The sequence below is a fragment of the Musa acuminata genome, chromosome BXJ2-6 (genome assembly GCF_036884655.1).
Source record: "Musa acuminata AAA Group cultivar baxijiao chromosome BXJ2-6, Cavendish_Baxijiao_AAA, whole genome shotgun sequence".
Classification (NCBI taxonomy): Eukaryota; Viridiplantae; Streptophyta; class Magnoliopsida; order Zingiberales; family Musaceae; genus Musa; species Musa acuminata.
In genome coordinates this window covers 45,313,922-45,335,850 of record NC_088343.1, presented here as the reverse complement: position 1 = coordinate 45,335,850, position 21,929 = coordinate 45,313,922, and the positions used below count along the sequence as shown (strand labels likewise).

At 40.0% G+C, this 21,929-nt stretch overlaps 2 protein-coding genes across 3 annotated transcripts in view; one reads left to right on the top strand and one right to left on the bottom strand.

The window, feature by feature from the left end:
- Positions 1-7,510: 7,510 nt before the first annotated feature.
- On the bottom strand, positions 7,511-8,280 carry LOC135613756 (basic leucine zipper 43-like). Its single transcript, XM_065110794.1, has one exon. The coding sequence runs from the start codon at positions 8,214-8,216 to the stop codon at positions 7,689-7,691; it is 528 nt and encodes a 175-aa protein (XP_064966866.1). The 5' UTR covers positions 8,217-8,280; the 3' UTR covers positions 7,511-7,688.
- Positions 8,281-14,142: 5,862 nt separating this feature from the next.
- Positions 14,143-21,929, top strand: part of LOC135615968 (protein PHYLLO, chloroplastic-like) — a 34,848-nt gene continuing 27,061 nt past the window's right edge. For both annotated transcript variants that reach the window (XM_065115104.1, XM_065115103.1), the window contains exons 1-4: positions 14,143-14,414; positions 14,510-14,725; positions 16,961-17,175; positions 19,735-19,852. In XM_065115104.1, the coding sequence (XP_064971176.1) occupies positions 14,217-14,414; positions 14,510-14,725; positions 16,961-17,175; positions 19,735-19,852 (747 nt within the window). In that variant the 5' untranslated portion in view covers positions 14,143-14,216. The remainder of the gene's footprint in view (positions 14,415-14,509; positions 14,726-16,960; positions 17,176-19,734; positions 19,853-21,929) is intronic.

Genomic DNA, 21,929 nt, shown 5'->3' with positions numbered 1-21,929 from the left:
TTACTAACCACCTCTGCTCCATATGCCAATCCCCTAACTAATGAGCAATCGGGAGACCCAAGGCCAATGGCAGAGTGTAGTGCCCATGTGCCTAGATGCGCTACCTCGACCTTCCCCAAAGCTGACACCCTTTTGTCCGACTCGACAGACAACTCGTTTTGGGCTTAGTTATAATTGGTGAATCGACGCCTAGACGAGGTTTAAAGGGAATTCCACAAGTCCAAGGAGGAGCTCGAGAAAAGTACCTCAATTGGGTCTTCCTTTGCCTAAGAAATTCAAGACAAGCCTATCCCCCTCAACTTCCACCTCCTGACATTGGAGGCCTATGATGGTGGCTCCGATCCAATGGAACATATCGCCGCCTTCTGGGCCCAAATGGCCTTATACGACACTTTTAATGCCTTGATGTATCGAGCATTTCCTACCACCCTTCGAGGCCCGGCTTAGATGTGGTACAACCAATTGAGGTTGTTCTAGATCTCATTTTTTGATCATCTTGCAAGGGAATTTGAGTTTCACTTCATGGCCAAGGGAATTTCCTACCACCCTTTGAGGCCCGTGGCCATGCTCCTCGGGCTAAGATAGAAGGAGGACGAATCCCTCTCCCACTTCGCCACTTGCTTTGCTACTGCGATCCGAGGGATTCCAGATGCCCACCCCTTATTAGTTATACAGGCGTTCCTAACGGGATTACGACCTTCAAGGTTATTTTGGTCACTGGTCTAAAGGCCACCAGTAACCATTCCCCATATGCTCTAGTGGGCTAGTTAATATGTTGTTGCTGAGGCACTAGTGATAGGAAAGCGTGAGGAGTCGCACAAGAGGCCCCGGTAGGAGCTACCCTAATGAACAGACTAGGGAAAGAAGAAGGCCCGCCATAACGAGGACGGAAGTAGATGAGTCTGAGGTGTGCAGGTCACAAAAAAAAGGCCTACTATGGTGGAACATACCCAAGTCATGCATCTCGGCTAATCATGAGCTTGAGTTACGTATCTCGGCCAGTCAAAAGCCTTAGTTACGCATCTCAGCTAATTATGAGTCTGAGTCATGCACCTCGGCCAAATAGTATCCGAATCATACACCTTGGCCAAGAAGTGTCAGAGTCATGCATCTCGACTAGTCAGGAGCCCGAGTTACATATCTCGGCCAGTCAAGAGTTCGAGTCATGCTTCTCGGCCAAACATCGTGTAAATCATGCACCTCGGCTAAACAGTACCCGAGTCATCAGCCAAATAGTGTTTGAGTCATGCACCTCAGCCAAATAGTGCCCGAGTCATACACCTTAGCCAAACAGTGTCCGAATCATGCACCTTGGCCAAATAATGCCTAAGTCATGCATTTCAATCAGTCATGAGTCCGAGTCGTACACCTTAGCCAAACAGTGTCCGAATCATATACCTTGGCCAAATAGTGTCCAAGTCGTGCACCTTGGCCAAATAGTGCACGAGTCGTGCACCTCGACCAAACAATGCTCGAGTCGTGCACCTTGGCCAAACAGTGTCTGAATCATGCACATCGACCAAACAGTGCCCGAGTCGTGCATCTCAGCCAGTCATAAGTCTGAGTCGTGCACCTTAGCCAAATAGTATCTAAATCGAGCACCTTGGCTAAACAGTGTCCAAGTCATGCACCTTGGCAAAACAGTGTCGGAGTCATGCACCTCGACCAAACAGTGCTCAAGTCGTGCATCTTAGCCAGTCATGAACCCGAGTTACGCATCTCGGCCAATCAAAAACCCGAGTTACACATCTTGGCTAGTCATGAGTCTAAGTCATGCATCTCGGCCAAACAGTGTCCAAATCAAGCATCTCGATCAACCAGTGCTCGAGTTATGCATCTTGGCCGGTCATGAGCTTGAGTTACAAATCTCGATTAGTCATAAGCTTCAGTTATGCATCTTGACCTATAATGAGCCAGAGTTACGAATCTCGATTAGTCATGTGCCCGAGTTACGAATATCGGCCAATCATAAGCTCGAGTTATGAATCTCAACCGGTCATGCGCCTGAGTCATGCATCTCGATTAGCCATGAGCTTGAGCTACATGTCTTGACCAATCGGTGCCCAAGTTATGCATCTTATCGGGTCATGCGTCTTGTCCAAACATGGCCCGAACTACGAATCTCTACCAGACAAAAGGCTAGTGGTGGTAGGTAAAGGACATGAAGGCAAGCCTCTTGGTTCGAAGGGGGTCTACAATAAAGGAACCCACAGACAGAGCGAAGCTGTGGATTTGACCAGAGAAAGCACCAAGCCGTACCTCAGGCCCCTCCATAAGGAACTCAAGGCACGCCTCTTTGAGGGGCGAGAGAATGACAGGGCATATTCTGGCATCTCCCTAGCAATCGCAATCAACTGCCACGTCAGAGCCGACATGGTGCCTCGGAGCTGACATAGCGTGCACACGCCAACGTGTTAACTCCACATGCACTCAGACATTCGACTTGATAAGTGTATTGTATATTGTATTTGTAACCTGCACAACCAATCAGAAAACCTGATAACTGATTAACGATAAATAACAAAGAGAACAAGCCTAGCGCAGATAAAAAGCATACGGCACTCGGGATAAATGCGTCTGAATCTAAACAGAAATTTTCAGCAGGAAAACAAGATTGATGAGGTGTGAGCACAAGTGGAACGCTAGAACTGTCAATTACACCCAGTTAACAATATTCTAGATTGCAGATCCAGTTGCTGACATGTATCACCTGGATGCTGGATAGAACTGAGGAGGTGGTTTCCTAAATCTCTAGGGAGAACATATTGTCACCTAATAAAACAGAGGGGGAGTCGGCTGATATTCTTAGGGGGAGGAACATGATTCTGATAACAGGTAGCTAGCAATCTGCTCACCACACTACTTCAGCTGCAAAAAACTGCAGCGAGGGAACCTAAAATCTTATAAGAAAAGAGTAAATTTTATGTATCAAGTTATTGTCTGTCCTCTGGGATTCTTATGTGGGTAGATTCTGCTAGGTCAATCAGCAAATCCTCATTTGACAAAGGAGGAAAGAGAGAGGGGGCGACCTGCTACCATGACAATTGACAAATAACTTCAATGATACTTAAGCAGGAGAAGCTTTCGAATTACCCACAGACTCATGATGAAAATTTATTTTGAAGCTCTGAAGGTTGCCAGACTAGGCAGCACCTCTGTGATTGATCCTTCATTCTTATATTTATTTACCTGAACAAAGACATTATAAGCTTTCACCTTAAATGGCTTTGACTATTTATATATATAAAAAAATAAAGCAAATTCTAAGAAGTAAAACTACTATATAGTATATACAACTAACTAATCCCTAAAATTACTGAAAGAAAACAAAACAACTATAAGAAAACAACATGTAAAAGGCTCTTTAGTCTCCGTACCAGCTCCATATGGAAAGATATACAGCTCTGATTAGACTTGACAAAGCACATAATGGACCAGGTTTCAGATATATAACATATCCCTAACCCCTTAAAGGGCATTTTAAAATCATGCCAACCTACTCTTGAAGTACGAGAGAGATGAATTGTGAAATACAGTACAGGCAATTTATACCATCAACATCCTTTTCCCAGATCTAAGATCAAGGTTTCACAATGCTCAAGAAGCTTACTCTTAAGTTTACTTGAGAAGATCTTAAGAGTCTTAACAAGCCTCATTGTAATATCCCATTAGTCCCACATCGGAAGTGGGCAATGTGTATGATTAGCTTATAAGCGCCTGATGAGTGTACTATGTTAACTCCCGCTTAAGTATTTCGGTCCATGGTTGAAGGACCAAAATGGAGTTATTGGCCAGTTAGCTCATCACTATGCTAGGGTCTGATTTGGGTTATGTTGGAGCTTGACGAGAACGTCAAGCCTTTGAGTGGGGATGATTGTAACATCCCTGATTAGTCCCATGTCGAAAATAGAGACCCTTACCTTCAAGGATGGTATTAGAGCATAAACTTTATCAACGGTCTCAGGACAAATGTTTTCAATCATGCATATCTGTATTAAGGTCAAAAGAAAACTAATATAGATGTGCCACTGAGTCAAAATAAGTAATTAAATAACAGTTGCACTTCAAACCTCGGCTTCAGTAACCCCGTTCAGCTTCAAAGTTCTATCACCTAAGTTATGGGCCAACAAGAAGTTTTGTCCAATAGAGCAAATGACAGAATACACAAGCTAACTGATATATGTTAATAATTAAAGGATACCCTAAGACCGATTTCACGGACTGGACATTTGTGCAGTACCATTGATCTTGGAGTACTGCAACGCTTTGCTAAATGACCTGAAAGAGAAAAAAGACATCATTGATCCAAATACTTAATTATTTCAAAAATAAACCAATTAATCGGAAAAAATACAAAATATAATTCCTAGGCAATTTGATCTTTGGATCCATAGACAGAACAGTCATGTGTTGCTGGATTTCTTGTAAAATTTCTGCTGCTTCACAATTCATTGACAATCTAGAGCCCTTTGGAAGTTCAAAAAGAAAATAATGGAAAAAAATCGCCAAATTAAGCTATAATCTAGACTTGTCTAGCTGAGAATGAGATGCTATGGTATATGATACCAACATTGAGGTTTTGAACTAAAATCATGTGAGATTATGTCAGAAGTTCATAAGGAAAACATAACTGTTTCCCTTGGTTTAATATCTCCTCGGTCCTGCTTGCTTCTTATTAAAAGTGATCATTCTAGAAACATATTTTGTCAGCTTACTAATAAGTAAAATTATGGAACCAAATGTTCAAGCTTACAAGCATCATTATATTTTCATCAACAAAAACACATATAGAACATAACAACATCAAAGCCACCTACCACAAAAGAAAATTCTGAAGAAACCCTTTCCTCAAGATAGATAAAATATATTAAGTTGCTAAAGTAAAGTGGTAATATGGCAACCTTCATTGCTTTCCATAAATAGCATTAAGTAACAAACTAATAGTTACCGTCCTATTTGACATGGCAACATATAAGCTGTCAATTACTTACTAAACGTCATCATCTTGTAAGTAACATGGCATTAGCACTGAAGGATGTAGACAAGAAACAAGTTGGCTTATGTAATAAAGCAAGTCAAAGAAGGGAAGCATGCAAAGAACTGATCAGTATGAATACCTAGCACATATAAATGTCAAAAAGTTGCACAAAGTTAATGGTTCTTAACAACCAAACTTTGGATCTTCGACACTGTTTTAACTTTTAAGCACATACAATTGTTGGAAATGTCTAATATTAGAAGATACAAAGCTAAAACCAAGATTAATAAGTTAGCCGTAACTCATAAGAATTGGATAGACTTACGCAAACATGGAAGAACAAATTATGTGGTTAGCATTGCATGAACTATTCACAACATGCCATCAAATGCTTATTCTAATGCAGAATTTCAGAACATGGGACTACAAGAAAGATGCCACTGGATAAAAAAGTTTGATTTTCGCAAATAAGTGCTCGACGGTGAAAATAATTTTGGATTTAGGCGATGATGGAAGTCGAAAAAGGAAGTTTCCAGGTTTACCTAACGAACAATGGTTGTACGAGGCATTTACTCGGTTGTTTGAACTTGAGTAACGTGTTAAGCTCATAGTAACCATCGAAATGCTACACATATCATGTTTCTACCTCAAGGGGAAGGCAGACGATCGAAAAAACCACAACATTTCCCCTAAATCATTCTTAGATTTCAATCAACAAATCCGACTTTTAAAACGTATACTAGACGTTAACTACACAGAGATGGAAGTATAATCAAGGAAATCTAAACCTTGCTTTGGGGACGCTGATTTGGGAGCAGCTTTCCCTCTCGGGAAGGAAGACACCTTACCTCCTTTCTCTGCCATTGACGGGCGTGGACCCAAGACGACTCCCGGTGGAGAGTAGGGGCTTCTCCAGCAACAACCCTGGCGCTCCATCTTTCTGAAGGGGGGATTCAGAACCAACACAAACTGCGAGCAGACCAATGTGGGGATCGATTCGCACCGCCTACCGTCCGATGCCGAGGCTTCCCTGTCGCCACCCACTGCGAACCCCGTCGTCTCCTCAAACCGAAATGGACACTCTCGATCTTACCATCGCGAGAGCGGTTGCTCTTCCAAGTCATCGCAAGATCGTGATGGAACTTATGATACCATCTCGACCGTTCAATTGTCCTTTCAAATCTTGGCCGTTCAATTTCCTATTCAGAGCCTCTTCTTTCCTGACATCAGTATCGACACGCGATTCGATAACGCGAACATAGATAGCATTCTTCAGTCTCAAAAATGTGACCTCTCTTCTCTGCAAACAGGCATAGAGCTGCTTCCTCTCGATGTAGTCCTTTGGTTATGGTTTCTTACATCAGCCTAAGGCCATGCTAAGCTGCTTTCTTCGATATAATCCTTTGTTCATGGTTTCTTTGATCACCCCAAAGCTATTTCGTGTCGTATATATATGAAGAAATATTACCATGTGAATTCACATATGTATTCCAAGGACTAAACCAGAACACAAAGTTTGAGCTTCCTTGGTTGGTAGGCAAACCTGCAGATTTGAAACAGGTGACATCAATAGCATGCTTGGCTTCATGGATTGTTACACCTTCATTTTCTGGTTCTAAACCCCTAACATCTCCACTTATCAACAGGCAGCAGGAGACCTAAGAAGGTGCCACTACAAATTAACTAGCAAAAGTATTTAAGATAATGGAGATGACAGTATAAAGAAAGGAGCCATTTTCCTTGGAGAACTGGTGCAACTCACTATCTCTAGTAGATTCTTAGGATATCAGGGTGGACTAGAAATAACCTTGGAGTCACTGTAAGATCAGCAACACTTGCTCAATCAGCTGTGATGTCGATCTGTGGACAAAATTTTCCAGATTTCGGAATGTCATGCAAAGTTTGGGAATAAGAAGACATGTGACTGCAATGAATTAGAACTCAATTAATCGAAGCAAAAGATTTAATGATTCAGAATTCAGTCCTGAAGTAGAGCATGAAGACTAAGCCTATCCAAGCATTGATGTTTTCTGGAGCTGAGAGCAGCCTTTCACCCTTCTAGTGCAATATGTTTGCTTATTATGGAAAGCTCACCACCAATAATTGCCACTATCCGTAAGAGATCTCAAGTCTCAACTGGGTGTCGCCGCCTTTTCTTCTAAGATCCTGTTGCATGACGAATCTGATATCTGCAGCCACTGTATGCGACAGTCCTTACTCTGTCCTCATCTGTCTAATTATATGATGTAAGCATCATATTCCATAAAGAGATGAAGTGTTGCATTTTGCTGACTCCTTCAACTTATGCGTGCATTCAACTTGGTTAAGTTTAATGTTCTTCGAATGATTAGTGCTCACAAAAAAGGCCATAGGGAGAGCCAGTTCATATATAATTTTACCAGCAAGATATCTAGATTTAATACTGCGTTCTTTTTTGTCTATCAAACTTGTTGTGACTGCAATCAAAATGGTATTCCAAGAATTAATTGATTGGACACCAGAAGGAGTGCAGTCATATTTGTTTCAGAAACTAAAAGTTTATCCTTCTGCATGGAGCCTTCATTAGATGGAATTCTGACTGACAGTTCAAGCTGAATCATGTTGCAGAGAGAGCAGAGGAATGAGGAAGTGAAGGAAGAACACAAAACTCTCTCCCTCAGTGAAACATGCCAACAGATTCATGGAGTCCCATAAACTCTGAATTCAACTCTCATCTAAGCAGATTTCTTCTTGATTTTGCGGAACACAATTTATCTTCGGCTTGTATGTTCTTCAACTTGTTCTGAAGCTTGGTTTCTTCATCTCTAAGCTGGGCATTCTCATGGAGGACCTGATCATGCTCTCTAATGACGCGGTTTAGATCATCAAGAAGCTTCTGGTTCGTGGACCGGAGATGGACAACCAGCGACCACAGCTCGCTGAGTTGGTTCTGCTTTCGCATGCGCGACCGGCGTGCGGACTCTCTGTTGGATATCATCCTCCTCTTCCTCCTCTCCTCTGCCAGGTTCAGCTGGTACTCCTCGGCCTCGACGATCACCATGTGAGAGTTGAGACCAGAGTTTGAAAGACTGAGCTCTTGCAATGGCATGCTTTGGACTTGGTTTGAAGAGTAACATCCGAAGATATTGCCGAAGTAGAAAGAGGGGATGTCACCGTGAGCCATGTGGTAGTCAGTCTGGAAAGAAGGCAGATCTGAGGGTGAAAGGTATCTAATGCTGGCAATTTCACCTCGATGCATGGCTGCAACAATACAAGATGGAAGAGAAATCTTTGGAGTGGTTAGGAGAGCTGCTAGACTGAGATGTTTTAGTGAAGAGGAAGGAAGAATGAGGGGAATTCAGGTTAATTTATAGTGAGGGCGTGCTCAGCATTCTGGTATTTTAAGTTCCTACTCTTGTTAAAGAGAGCACAAACACACGCATCAGTGAGGTCACCTTCCGGTTTGATGGATGCCAAGCAACGCATGCATGCATTTGATTCATGTCTTTGACATGCATGCAATTTCACATTAACAGCTAAAACTTACCATTTAAGTTTGCTGCTGGTTGGCTTGCGTCCACTTCAAGAAAATAAAGAACAGAAAAGTTATTTGGATGATGGATGACAGGATGATAGGCATCTGAAACAAGAAGCTATGAGAGCACTGTGGGTGTGGGTCAGACCCTCATGCAATGTGGGAAATACTTTATATAGAGGAGCAAGTCGAAAAGGAAGAGGAAAGAAGAGGTGAGAGGAACGTGTTATTAGTTTATTCTTATTCTGAGCATGGCTTAATTTTGGCTGAGGGACGCAATTGAGGTCACTTTCTGTAAAGGAGAGAAATTAGTCTATCAATTAGAAAGTGATCCACAGCTATGGACCCCCTAACTTTGAATGGGATGCATGATTAAGCGCCTAAAAGCTTATTGCTCAGTAAGTTATTGCATCTTCCAAGTACTTCAAAGGGATTTCATCATATATATGTATATCTTGGGTTTTTTTGGTTCATTAGAAGATCTCCTTATCTTTGCAGTTGATTATTCCTAAGTTCTTGCATCTTTGAACATTCAGTCAAAAGCCTGCTTTATCTTCTTCTTTCTAGACTTTCTAGATTCTTATTAGCTTCATGACATGCAAACCGCCCTTCCCCACATCCAAGTCAAGATCCTATCTGTAGCCTCTGAGTCTGTTTCTCTATTGGTTTTATTAGCTTTGCTTTCAAGCTTGCTCAGTAATCACTTCATAACATCTAGCATTTGCTACGGCCACTCTGAGTGTGGTGCATAATCTTGATCATTTTATGGATGCTTTTGTCCCTTTAGATTGGAATCTTTACATTGCTGCATTTGTCTGGTATCGTCTCTCGGGAGTATCTTGACATTTCTCACAGTTTATCCTACCAGCACGAACAGATGGCCACTCTCGAGTCTTTTCTTCCTCTGTTCAATGTTACATGAAAAGGTACCGGAAGAATGGTGTTTGATTGCCTTAGGCCTTAGCTGACATGACATTCTTCATCCTGATACAATACACCTGCCCTTTCTTTGTTTAGTTGTTTGACTGGATCTGCTGTAGTTAATAAAGAAAAAGAAGAGGAGCTTTTGATCCTAGGTCTGCTCATCTTGTAGTCATCATGTGTAATGCAGCTCAGTTGGCAGTCACTAGTCTTTCAAAGCGTCTAAGAGTGAACAGCAAATAGAAGCATTCTATCGGCTGAGATAATTTTGACAACATGGATATATTGTGGTTTAAGAAACTCGAAAAAAAGAATGGCATACCAATTTTGATCTTCACTTACCGGTTTCAGACTGGTATAGGGACGTAAACCAGTCTTCCAAACAGTTCATATCTGGTCTAGATCTACTCAACTTTTGACTATGTAGGAAAAGGATGTTGATTTGACAAGTGTAAATTATACATGAATTATGAGCTTTCAAGCTGGCAAATATTGCATAAAACCATGCTTGTTGATCTGAAGTTCTTAGCGGATATTCTAGGTTGATAAACTTGATGGGAGTATCTCTTGCAAGAGACAGTAGTTGTTTGGAAAAGAAGAGGCTACAGCACTCTTCCTGATCATACTTGAAATGCTGCGGTTGTAGCTTTTTACTGAGTGTGCCGTGTTCATTTTCGATTGCAGTTGCTATTACCACTTCATAGTGTTCATAATTCAATCATAAATGATAAATATCGTCCTCCTAGAGGCTCTTCAAATTTTTGACTTCAGCATGCAGCTGCTTGCTTGCTCTGATGTCATATGCATCAAAGATTCTTGTTTTTTTTTTGTTTTTCAGCTATAAATCTCTGCAGTTGCCCAAAAAACTTCATTTTCATCCTCAATTTAGTTTGAAGGTATATACTGATTTCATCCTTGTGTGGTAAATAATTTTCCAGCAAGCAAAACTCCAATGAAGAATCACAGTCTTTTGAATAGAAATGGTTAGCATCCAAATTCAATTCAAAAGATTCAGTGTACAAAATAATCACATCATAGGAACATCGAAGAACAGCTAAAGGGGACAAGGTTTCAAGGTCAAAGGCCTACCCCTGCAGCCTTTCTTTCTTTAGAAGACAGGAAAATCTTTGTAATGTTTTAGCTTGATTTAAACCAAAGTGTTTCATTCCATGTCCTCCAACAACATGAAACAACAGAAACAATCTCTTGTCTTGTTCTTAGACACCAGCATCTTTAAGTCTTTTTCTGACTCCATCATTTCCAGCCTTCCAAAAGCCACCGACGCATTCATTGTTCTCTTCACTAATTCTTGAAAGACTAGATGATACTTAGGATGGCTTTATGGGGCAGTAGCTCAACTTGCATCACTCGCATTCTGAGGGTGAACAGTGTAACCTGTCGATTGATGGTTAGCTGTTTATGGATTGCTTACCCATCATCCATTTTCCCATCGGAGCTGAATTCTAAGTTTAACACTATCATGGCTGAGAAGCATCGAGCAAATTTATATGTAACGAATGCCTGTCGTCATCTTTTACACATATGGCAAACTAATAAACAATTTAATCCAAACAAAACTGGCAGCTTGTCAAAGTTCTGAGACCAAAAAGAATGCATTTTTGATTTATTATGATAGTTTAGTTGCTGTCCTGCGATCTACTTGTGATTCTATTCGTTGTAGTTGATAGTTAACTTGCATCGTAAAGCATTGATTTGATGATATTATTTCCACAACCTTATCATTAAAAGAAAAACATGATTTGTATTCAAGGATGATCCATGTAGAAACTAATTTATGGCTTTAAAATCATCGGTCCTTTGGTTGCATTCAGGTTGTAAAATCATGTTAGAAGTAACCTTATATGTGGATATGGACAAAACCTGCTAATTGAAACTTCAGTAGCTGCACTTGTTCAACAACTTATTTTGGAGTCCAGCAATGGGAGCGTGTTCAAAGAACACATAAGAGGGCGTTGAAAGGGTGGGGATGAAAGTTAGCTACACGACACTACTGCAAAAATTTCAGAAGCAAAAAGAAAAATGATTGGGTCTTCCACCTGGGTGGAGGTTGTGACCATTACACATCATGGAGTTTTGGAGCAAGGAGGAAGGAGGAGACTGAGAGTTGACAACTGCTATGCCATCTCTGCACTCACACTTGTCGGATGAGTTGGGTTTCCTCTGTCCGTGTTTAATAGGCTTAAACCCCATATGATGTAATAAGTCCCGAAGGATCAAATCCAGTTCACGATATGATGTCTTAGTATACTGATACCTAAAAGTGCCATTATGCAATCCTGTTTAGTCCCTGGGAAGATTGTGATCACTAGGAGTCCTTACTCTTTATGCTGTGCTTCGTTATCATCAATACATGATCACGGTACCATTATCCTAAAATAGTTTATTGTTTCCAAGTCCTGTGAGCAGGAACAAGCTTTGGTTGTGAAATTTTTTGACAGTTGCTGATGTAGAACTTGCATTCATTTAGAGAGAACCTCCAAAAATGATCATAACTATGAGCTTCTCCTCTCTGCATTCTCTTGCTACATAAGCTGTCTGCTCAAAAGAGGCATAGCAAGAGAGTGCAGAGAGGAAAAGCTTTCATCAACCTCTGCCTGGCATGCACCGGATTGGTGTGGTGAGTCTCACAGGCAAAGCAGGAGAGCAGGGAAACCAGCTTGGGTGCTGCTTGCACTACTACTCCTCTCCATTACAGGACTGGTCATCTCAGGACTAAGCTTTTTGGGTCATAAGAAATGACCCTCCGACAACCTATTTGGTATGGCTCAGCTGTATCCATCCATTACCAAACATTGTCTATCCTGCATTCCTTATGAAACTATGGAGGTTCCAAGCAATGGAGTTGAGGCTATCAGCATCAAATTTATGCATCAACTTGCCTTGTGGTTCAGTATCACTTCACCTCTCTCTCTCTCTCTCTCTCTCTCTCTCTTCTTCCTTTTCAGGTCACTAAAGATTTGCTGGTACCAGCACTTGCATCAAGAGAGTGATCAAATTGCCGCCACACATTATTCCATTCCACTGCCAAACCACACCATCAATACCTTCTTTTGCTAAGATTCTGTCCTTTGTGCTGCTGATGTGCTGTTCCCCGGTCCAATAGGATTGGCTCACCATGGATAAGCCATGGAAGCACTTCCGCTTTAGACTCATCTGCAGTATCAAAGTCTAGTGTGTGTGTATATATATGCATATATATATATATATATACACATATATATATAATATAATATAATATCTTGTCGGTGGCTGTGATGTCTTGGATACGTATACATCTGGTGCATGCATCACCATCTTCTCGGAAAGCTTTTCTAGCCTGCTTTAGTGGATATATAATTGTATGCTAATGAGGTTTTTATAATGCTTACATGCTCAGTGGGTTGGAGGTCACTGCAGGCTCATCACACTAATGCAACAGATGTTGGCCTCGATGCACTAAGAATGTGGAAGATAAAGCTTGATTGGCCTTCTTAAACAAATGAGATGCCCTCAAATTGTTGGAGTAAACAATCCATCGGCGTCGTCAGTCACTCTTTTTCTGTGTCACGATTGCGACGTCGAGTGCTTCTTGCCTGCGATGATTGCTGCACGCTTTCGTTGTTTAAATTGATGACAATTCATTCCACCCTTGATAACTTGGAAGGCTACAGGAAGAAGGGCACCTTCCGAGTTCTTGAATGCGGCTGACTAAAAGCGTATGATTCTTATAGCCTTTCTCAAATAAAAAAGATGGGGGAAATGGTGTTCTTATTCTACATTCACAGATTTCTGACAAAACCAGCAGACGATCTACAAGAAGAACCATCTCAAGCTTACTTTTGTTTAGATATTGATAGTGAAATCGATGTCGATCCAAACTATAGAGATAATCCCACCTAATTCATTTTTCGAATCTTATCGCCTTCGAGAATCAATCACTCTCCCGACACGAATTAGATGTACACAGAACATACTGCATATGATCCTTGTATTCCAAATCCCTACCCACCCTGTAGAAAAACTAGAAATTGACACTGTGCTTTCGAATTAGAACATATCACATCCTTCCACCGGCTTATTTCTCTCTCACCGGCATGTCAGTCCGATTGGATCAGACTTGGCCGGGCTAAGCCAACATAGGATCAGACTAACGATGAATTGTGTTAGATTTAGTCAACACATATTTTGCATGGCGTTTTCCTTCTTAATGGTATATGCCTATCCTGCTAATTTGATCAAGTTAGAACTCGTCAGGTTGATTGAGGCCAATTGAGCCAAATCGAGCCCATTAAGAAGGCCACTGCCAAAGCGCCACGTGGATCCTGAATCCTTGATCTTATCCTGACCGTTGTTTTTGAGTGCCTCCTCCGATCCTCATGTTCGGGCCTCATGGCTCCTGTATGGATGGAGGCCAAGCCCATTAAGAAGGCCACCGGCAAAGCGCCACGGGGTTCTGAATCCTTGATCTTATCCTGACCGTTGTTTTTGAGTGCCTCCTCCGATCCTCATGTTCCGGCCTCATGGCTCCTGTATGGATGGAGGCCAAGCCCATTAAGAAGGCCACCGGCAAAGCGCCACGGGGTTCTGAATCCTTGATCTTATCCTGACCGTTGTTTTTAAGCGCCTCCTACGATCGTTATGTTCCGACCTCGTGATTCCTTAAATCTACGGTCATCTTGAATTCGTGACGTGACCTTATCCCCTGCGACTGACCGTTGGATTCAAGTCTGTCCTCTTCTTCCATCCTCTCCTCCTTCACTCCCCCGACGCCAACCCATTCCTCTCTCCAGAACGAGAAGCCGAATGTTCGGAGTCGGCGTCTTCCTCCCCTACTCCTCCTTCTTCGAACCCTCGCCGCACCTCTTCATCTCCAATCCCCGCCTCCCTGTCCTCCCTCGCCGCGCCCTTCGTAAATTTCGGCGACGCAACCCTTCCTCTCGATCGCTTCTCTCCCTTCACCGTTTCGATCTTCTCCGTTGCAGCTCGAACCCTAATTCTCGCGTAGGGAACAATGCCTTCGCTTCCCTTTTGCGTTGCGCTTTCGAATCCGGCTTCTAGTTGTTGACGTCTCGTGGTTGTCGTTCCGTTTGTGTTAGGTGAATGCGGACAGTTGTAGCCATCGTGGAGGGTTGGAGATCGACGCCGATGGAATCTTGGAAACTGGGGACTTGGATTTTCCGGTGGAGATTTGCACGACTCGAGCCTTGCCCCCTGCTCTTTCGTTGGAGGAGGGGTTTGATAAGATGAAGCAGGCGGTTGAAGAGCTGAAGTCGAACCCACCACGTATGACCAGTGGTGTCCTGAGATTTCAGGTATGATTCTCGACATCATTTGCTTGCCCTTCTATAAGGGAAGTGAAAGAAAAAGATAGTCTTGTGTTACGCCCCGATATTACAATGAGACCACATCGTAAGCGAACTCATTTTATGATGCTAGAATCACAGAGCAAGTACTTAATGTTGGGAAAAACGGATTTAAAATATATGCGGATACAGACAATTAACTATCAAATTTTTTTCCCCCACTTGTATGAATATGTTAGGAGCACTACCGAGTATACAAACATTGAGCAATGAACAATTAAATCACAATCAAGCACACAAGAATATCGATAATTTTTTACGTGGAAAACTCCTTCAATGTGAAGGATAACAATCACGGGATCTCTCTTGGTCCAAATCAAAATTTCCACTATGAAAATATTGTTCACAGCAACAAAGATCCAAGTACAAATTTTTTCCACGACAAATTCAAAACCCACAACTCAAATACCCGTCAAACAGGGATATAAATCACAAAGAGTAGCTATTGTTAAGTATCAGAAAGTGTTTACTAATGTCCAGAATTGTTGGGTTACGTCACTCCAATGTGGAGAAAGCCTAATAATAAATGTTTTGGCCCATGTACTTAAAACCATTAAGGTTACATTTTGAGACACTCATGATGCACAACTTAATTTCTCAGTAGCCACTATAGAGAGAATTTTTTGGGTTTTCCTGAAATTTGTTCAGCCATCTTTCTCCGGCGATCGTACAGTGAGACTTTTGTCGGATTGTGCTGAACTTTGGTGGAGATATTCTAGGCTCAGTGAACTTCATTCTGAACGGTGAAGATATGGTTTGGAGGTCTTCTTCATAGGGTTTTGGCTTCTTGAATAGTAGCTGTTCACTGATTGTTCTGTCACCGATCAGTTTACTTCGACTCCTTGCTGGGCAGTATTCAACTGTTAGATTTGGCTGAAATTTTGTCGGCAGGTATAAGGCTTCTGGTTGTGCATTCTGAACAGTGAAGATCGGGTTTGGAGTTTTTCTTTAAGTATCTCTTTTGCTGCTTCAACGAAGACTATGTTGCTGGTTTTCTGCTTCGAACAGTTTCATCTCATTCAGCATTTGGACTGTCATTTGTGGTTTGATTTGACTGATTTTTGGTGAGCATGTTCTAGACTAGTGTTTCTTTAATATGAATGGTGGAAATTGTGTTTGGATGTGGTAAACACTTTTTGATATTTAATAGTTGCTATCCTTTGTGATTTCTATCTCTGTTTGATGGGTATTTGAGTTGTTGGTTTTGAATTTGTTGTGGAACAAATTTGTTTGTGGATCTTTGCTGTTGTGAACAATATTTCCATAGTGGAGATTTTGATTTGGACCAAGAGAGGTCCCGTGGTTTTTTTTCTTTACATTAAAGGAGGTTTTCATGTAAAAAATTGATGGTATTTTTGTGTGTTTGATTGTGATTTAATTATTCATTGCTCATATACTCAAGATGGTGCTCCCAACATATTCATACAAGTGGGGGGAAAATTTTTGATAATTAATTGTCTGTATCCGCATATATTTTTTATCCGTTTTTTCCAACACTTAAATCCATCAAATGTTTTTTTTATAATAACTAGAAACTACATCATGTTCAAGTCCTATAATCATTATTAACTTAATTAAATCTCTAACTAAACATCCAACGCAAGTTAGTTAACAAGAAATGTCCACTTTGCTAAATCTGAAGACTTCTTTCTATCTTTGGCACCTGCTGTGGATCACCTGAAATATTTAGAGTTTTGGGTGGGGATTTTTTATCAGCAGGAGTAAACACAATAGAAACACAATGTTGGAGGAATCAATCATGTGCCACGCGATATGCTTATAATACGAGGAATGAAGAAAAGGAATGCTTCAATTAGAGGGAAGAAAACTGTTATCTGTATAAAATCTAATTGTTGAAAGTAGCTAAATGCTCGCATTTGGTACTTCAATGTCGGAAACAAAGGTTCTTTAAAATTAATAGGCTTATCCTGCTATTGCATTCCTAATACATTATTCATTTAATACACAAAAAAAAGCAAAATGGCTGCCTTCATCTAGAATGACACTGGTTCTCTCTCTCCCCATTCTGCTATATTTTACCTTTTTTCTCTCGTTTCTTTCTCTACTTTTCTCTTTGCTTTCTTTGGGGTGGAAGAAAATCACCCTTTTGTTCCGAAGAATGTTCTCTTTTATCACAAACTAACCATGTTAGGACACTGATGTATCCTGACTGTAAATCTGCAGGTTGCAGTTCCTCCTAGTACAAAAGCATTGACTTGGCTTTGCTGTCAGCATCAGGATCTTCTGGTGTATCCTCATTTTTATCTCATAACTAGGGCATCATCTGATCCATCTCTTCAGTTGTATTTATTAGGAGCACTTGAAGTTTGTGGAATTGGGGCTGCACTTTCTGTCCATGGTTCTTCACGGGCCCGACAAGGATTCAGTCTAATTTCAAGGTCAGTTGTTTTTCTTTTATGCCTGTTTATGTTCATTTACACATACCCAAGGATTGAAATATCGTATCATACCGGAGTTTTGACCTTCTGTTGGTACGGTACGGTACTATATACCGAGCGGTATATCGTTCGGTAAACCGTTCTCTCTCTCTCTCTCTATATATATATATATATATATATATATATATATATATATCTATATATATATATATCTATATATATATATATAAAAGTAAAAAAAAATATTTCGGTGATGTTGCCGAGGCGACATCGTAGAAAAATGAGGCGACGTTGCCTATATATATATATATATATATATATATATATATATATATCATGGTCTGCCATACCGAAGCGTACCGCCCGTATCGGGCGGTATGTACCGGTCCGATGGGTTTTCGGTACGTGGATCGCCCGCTACCGGGCGGTACGCCCCAAAACCCCCGTATCGGGCGATACGGGGCAAAATCGGGCGGTAACGGTCGAAATTTCGACCGTTACCGTCCGGCACCACTCGGTACCGCCCGGTACCACTCGGTAACGGTCGAAATCGACCGTTACCGCACTGTAGCAGTGCTACAGTGTTCCGACAGATGATGGCGGTAATGCCGGGCAGTCGTTGGTCTCGTCTACACAACTTGAGAGTAGTGAATGGACTGAGGAGCAATATTTTACACATGCCACTCAAGATTCAGATCATGGAACTCGACAAGGTACTGGTCAAGTTTATGCGCGGAAGGGGAAGGGGAAGGCAGTGGATGAATATGAACAAATACGACAGAGCATACATGATATAGATACAGAAAGAGGCTCATCGTATTATGGAGAATCATACGGGCAACGACAATATGGTGATAGTTGGTCATCCTTCTCTGAGCAACAACATTATACAGAACAACACCAATATATGCCTCAAGAGCTGCCTTGGACAAATATGATTCATGACGATCAGTCTACGATCAACACCACATTGATGCATCAATGGCACACGGTGTATCAATACACTATGTCATGGGATCAATTTCATGATTGGGTCCAACAAATGTATCATATTGATATGTATCGGATCGAGGACCTCGATCCACCACCCGTGGAAGCCCGTCGTTCGTTTTGGTGGTAGAACAACAATCAGGTATATCTAGATATGTGATAATTTATTTCATTTGAATTTTTGAGTTTATATTGTAACAAAATAGTCTAATAATTCAACTGATTTTTCTGTAGATATTTCAATCTATAACGGGCTGAAATACGAATCTCGAACAAGGCTACCTCAAAGCCTGAAAAAGATATGTGATACTATTTTTACCTAATTTACATTGATTTTGCTAAACTTATATTATTACTATATTTATTTGTAACTTGAAAACCCTATCCTAACTTTTTTTTTCTAATTTTCAGGTATTTTGGAGGGATAAATCGGTAAAATCGGGTGTACCGCTCGGTACACCTCGGTATACCGGTCGGTACACCCGTACTGTACCGTACCGAGCCCGGGTCGAAACTCCGGTACGGTACGGTATGGCGGACTTTGATATATATAACAATGTGCGACGTCGCCCTCTCTTCTCCCCAGGCAGGGCGACATCATAGAAAAACGAGGTGACGTCGCCTATATATATATAATCTTTTATTTATATATCTATTTATATATATATATTATATAAAAAAATTAAAAAAATGCGACGTCGCCTTTATATATATATATATATTATTTATAAATAAAAAAATACTGCCTGGTAGCGAGCTGTCCACTTACTGGTTTCATGTCGGACCGGTACGTACCGCCCGGTATCATTCGAAACTATATACCTTCCACATAACTACCTACCCTTGGTGACTTTGAACCCCCATAAATGATTTAAATATGGTTTTAACACCTGTAACTAGATGCATGGAAAGAGCAATCTGAACTTTCGGATTTCAACCATCACACTTGGTCTTCGAAAGATCTTGGAATTGTAAGAGCATTAACTAATCAACCAATGTTTTTTTGGTACATTATTTTTAGGAACATGTTGGAAAACCTAATAGCATTACATTCTTATTTATTTGGATTCTATTTAATGTTAAGTGTTTGTTGCCATGGCCCAGAAAACATGATGCTTTTACATTGATCATGTGACACATTTATAAATGGTTGTTAATCTGAAAATTATATGGGCTTAATGTTGCTACTGAACTGCGTGGCATGACAAACAGTCTATCATGGCTGATGTGTGTGGTCAAAGTCAAACAATTCCTTCTAATTTTCTTTTAACCAATTGCCATTTCTATCACTCTGTTTGAGTGAAATTATTGTCTAATGCTACCAGAATGTAGAATTTATAAACCAAATTGTAAATTTGCTCCATTAGAGATTGTAAAGAAGTCTTATGATGTAAAACTTGAATGTAATATCATATTTACACTTGGCAAGCAGATTTGATTCTACTTCATTTATGTTTGTGGAATGTATATACTTGCCCTGTGTATCTTACAATTTTATATATGCATACAATTCTGTATCCCGTAGAAGTTGTAGCTAAATAATGCTGTTGCATTATTGATTATCTGCAGATATCTTTCAATTGATTCACCCCTGATAAGGGCTTATGGGTTCTTAGGTATCAATTACAATAAAATGTCATCACTGATGGAGGAGAGACTTGATTCATTTTATCTTTTCATCCCTCAGGTGACATTATTTCCTGCTTTTTTTTGTAAATGATTCCCCATATTAATCTGTTAGCCAATTTTTGAAGGAAAAAAAAAACTAGCTATATTTTAAATATGATAAAAAAATATTGTATTTTACATATTTGTCTCTATAGATCTCAAAAGTCAAAATTGTACACGATACAATACTTTGTGAACTTTATATTTTGTGTTGTATGGTCAATATATTACTCGGTATGATGTGTATGTACTCTATGGTTGGACAAATTTTGTATGAATGGAATTGCGAATAAACCAAATAAGAGGATACCACATACAAATTTGATGGACACACATTAAAAAATCATAAGCTATAAGGTTACTAAGTAAAAGGAAGGGAATGAACAGGTTGCTCGCAAATGGGGTGTTGGGAGAGCTAGCCCATGCAGCCTTATCCCACAAGCTTAAAGGCTGCTGTTATAACTTGCTTGGCTTCCACTTTGCAAGTTACATAACATTTTGTTTGATGAATAAGCCTGGCTTCCTTATAATATCGCTAGGTCAAAAGTGCTTCTAAGTTTTAGGCATAGTAACTTTTGGGCTGGTACATGATCAGAGTTATCAAATTATTATTAGCCATAAAGAAAGCAAGAACCCATCTGTCTAGACATAAATTACAATATCCTTTTCTGCAAATCATTCTTCCTAATAGGTGACTCGTGAAATACTTGACATTTTCTTTCCTTAAAAAGAGAAAGCTACTATATGACTTCAGCCCACATTAGCTTTTCTCTATCCTTTTATTCTCTTTGCATATATTCCAGCAAGCAAGCTTATAATCATTATACAGGTCTTTATCATTCAACTAATCCTTCAGTTTCTCCAAGTACATAGACTTACCAATTAGTGCCTTACGTTGATATGATCTGAACATCCACAGTCAATATCTGTGTGCAAATATCATATACTGGAATCAGAATTCTATCCGTTAACAGGGAAGTTCTATCGGTTTCCAATATGTTTTACCTCTTTCGATGCACATTTTTTGGAGTTCAAGAAGGCCCTTCATCAACAAATGACTGAACATCTAGGTTTAATTGTTTATAAACTTTCGTTTTGTCATATATGAGAAAGGAGCTAGGTTCCCGTCAGTAATGTCTGCTGCATTAATGATTTGTCTATAATTTCTGTTAGGCATTGCTTTCTCAGATATCTGAATACTAGATGATGCATTGGAATCCAGGCCAAGGAGTCAAATTTAAGTTGTAGCTTGAGTAGGTTTGGTCTAAAGTAAAATTTTTTTTTGGATTTTTCAGAGTATCTTTGTTGACATTTTCTGTACTAGTTTTAGATTTTCTCATCTCAAATAAATCTTAACTTCTCATTATCTTGGGTTATATCTTTTCTTTAGTTAAAAGATGACAAGACTAAGATAAACATTTGAGTTCTATTTTAGTTTAAACTAGGAAAGATAAGTTGTGTCCTTTATTATGCACATTTCTAGTAGCAGTTGAAATGTTTTCATCATTCTAGAAAGAAAACTTTGGATGGCTGTATGAGATGATAGATTATTAAGTGAAAGAATTTTCTTAACAAAAGGCCTTAATTTATCATCTTCTCTTCCTTTTCTATGTTTCTCAAGTTCAACCTTCGAGCCCATCTCATACTCTCCAAAACTTCTACTCCTTTGCCTTTTCGTTATAATCCATTTAATTTGGTACTGTTTTGTTTTGTTACATAATACATCAATTTGCAGTCATATGTTGTCAGAATCAAATTAGAGCCTAGTTCTAGACTACCACATTGATTGCTTCATTTTCATATGTACTTGATTATAGCACTATGATGAACTCTTTGAGTACTAGAATTGCAAGCTCCACCCTTATTAGCTGCATTTGCCACACTGATGAGTTGAATCAAATTATAGTGTTCTTTCCTCGAAATTGCATGATAAACCTGCCACCGTCATATTTGAAAAAGCAAAAACTTCTATATTTGATTAACATCATGTTATTTTAGTTATTGTGGCAATTATTATTTATCACTTTATATTTCTATGTTCTATTGTTCTACTGCAGCCAAACCACATCCTAGTTGCTGAAGCAATATATATGTGG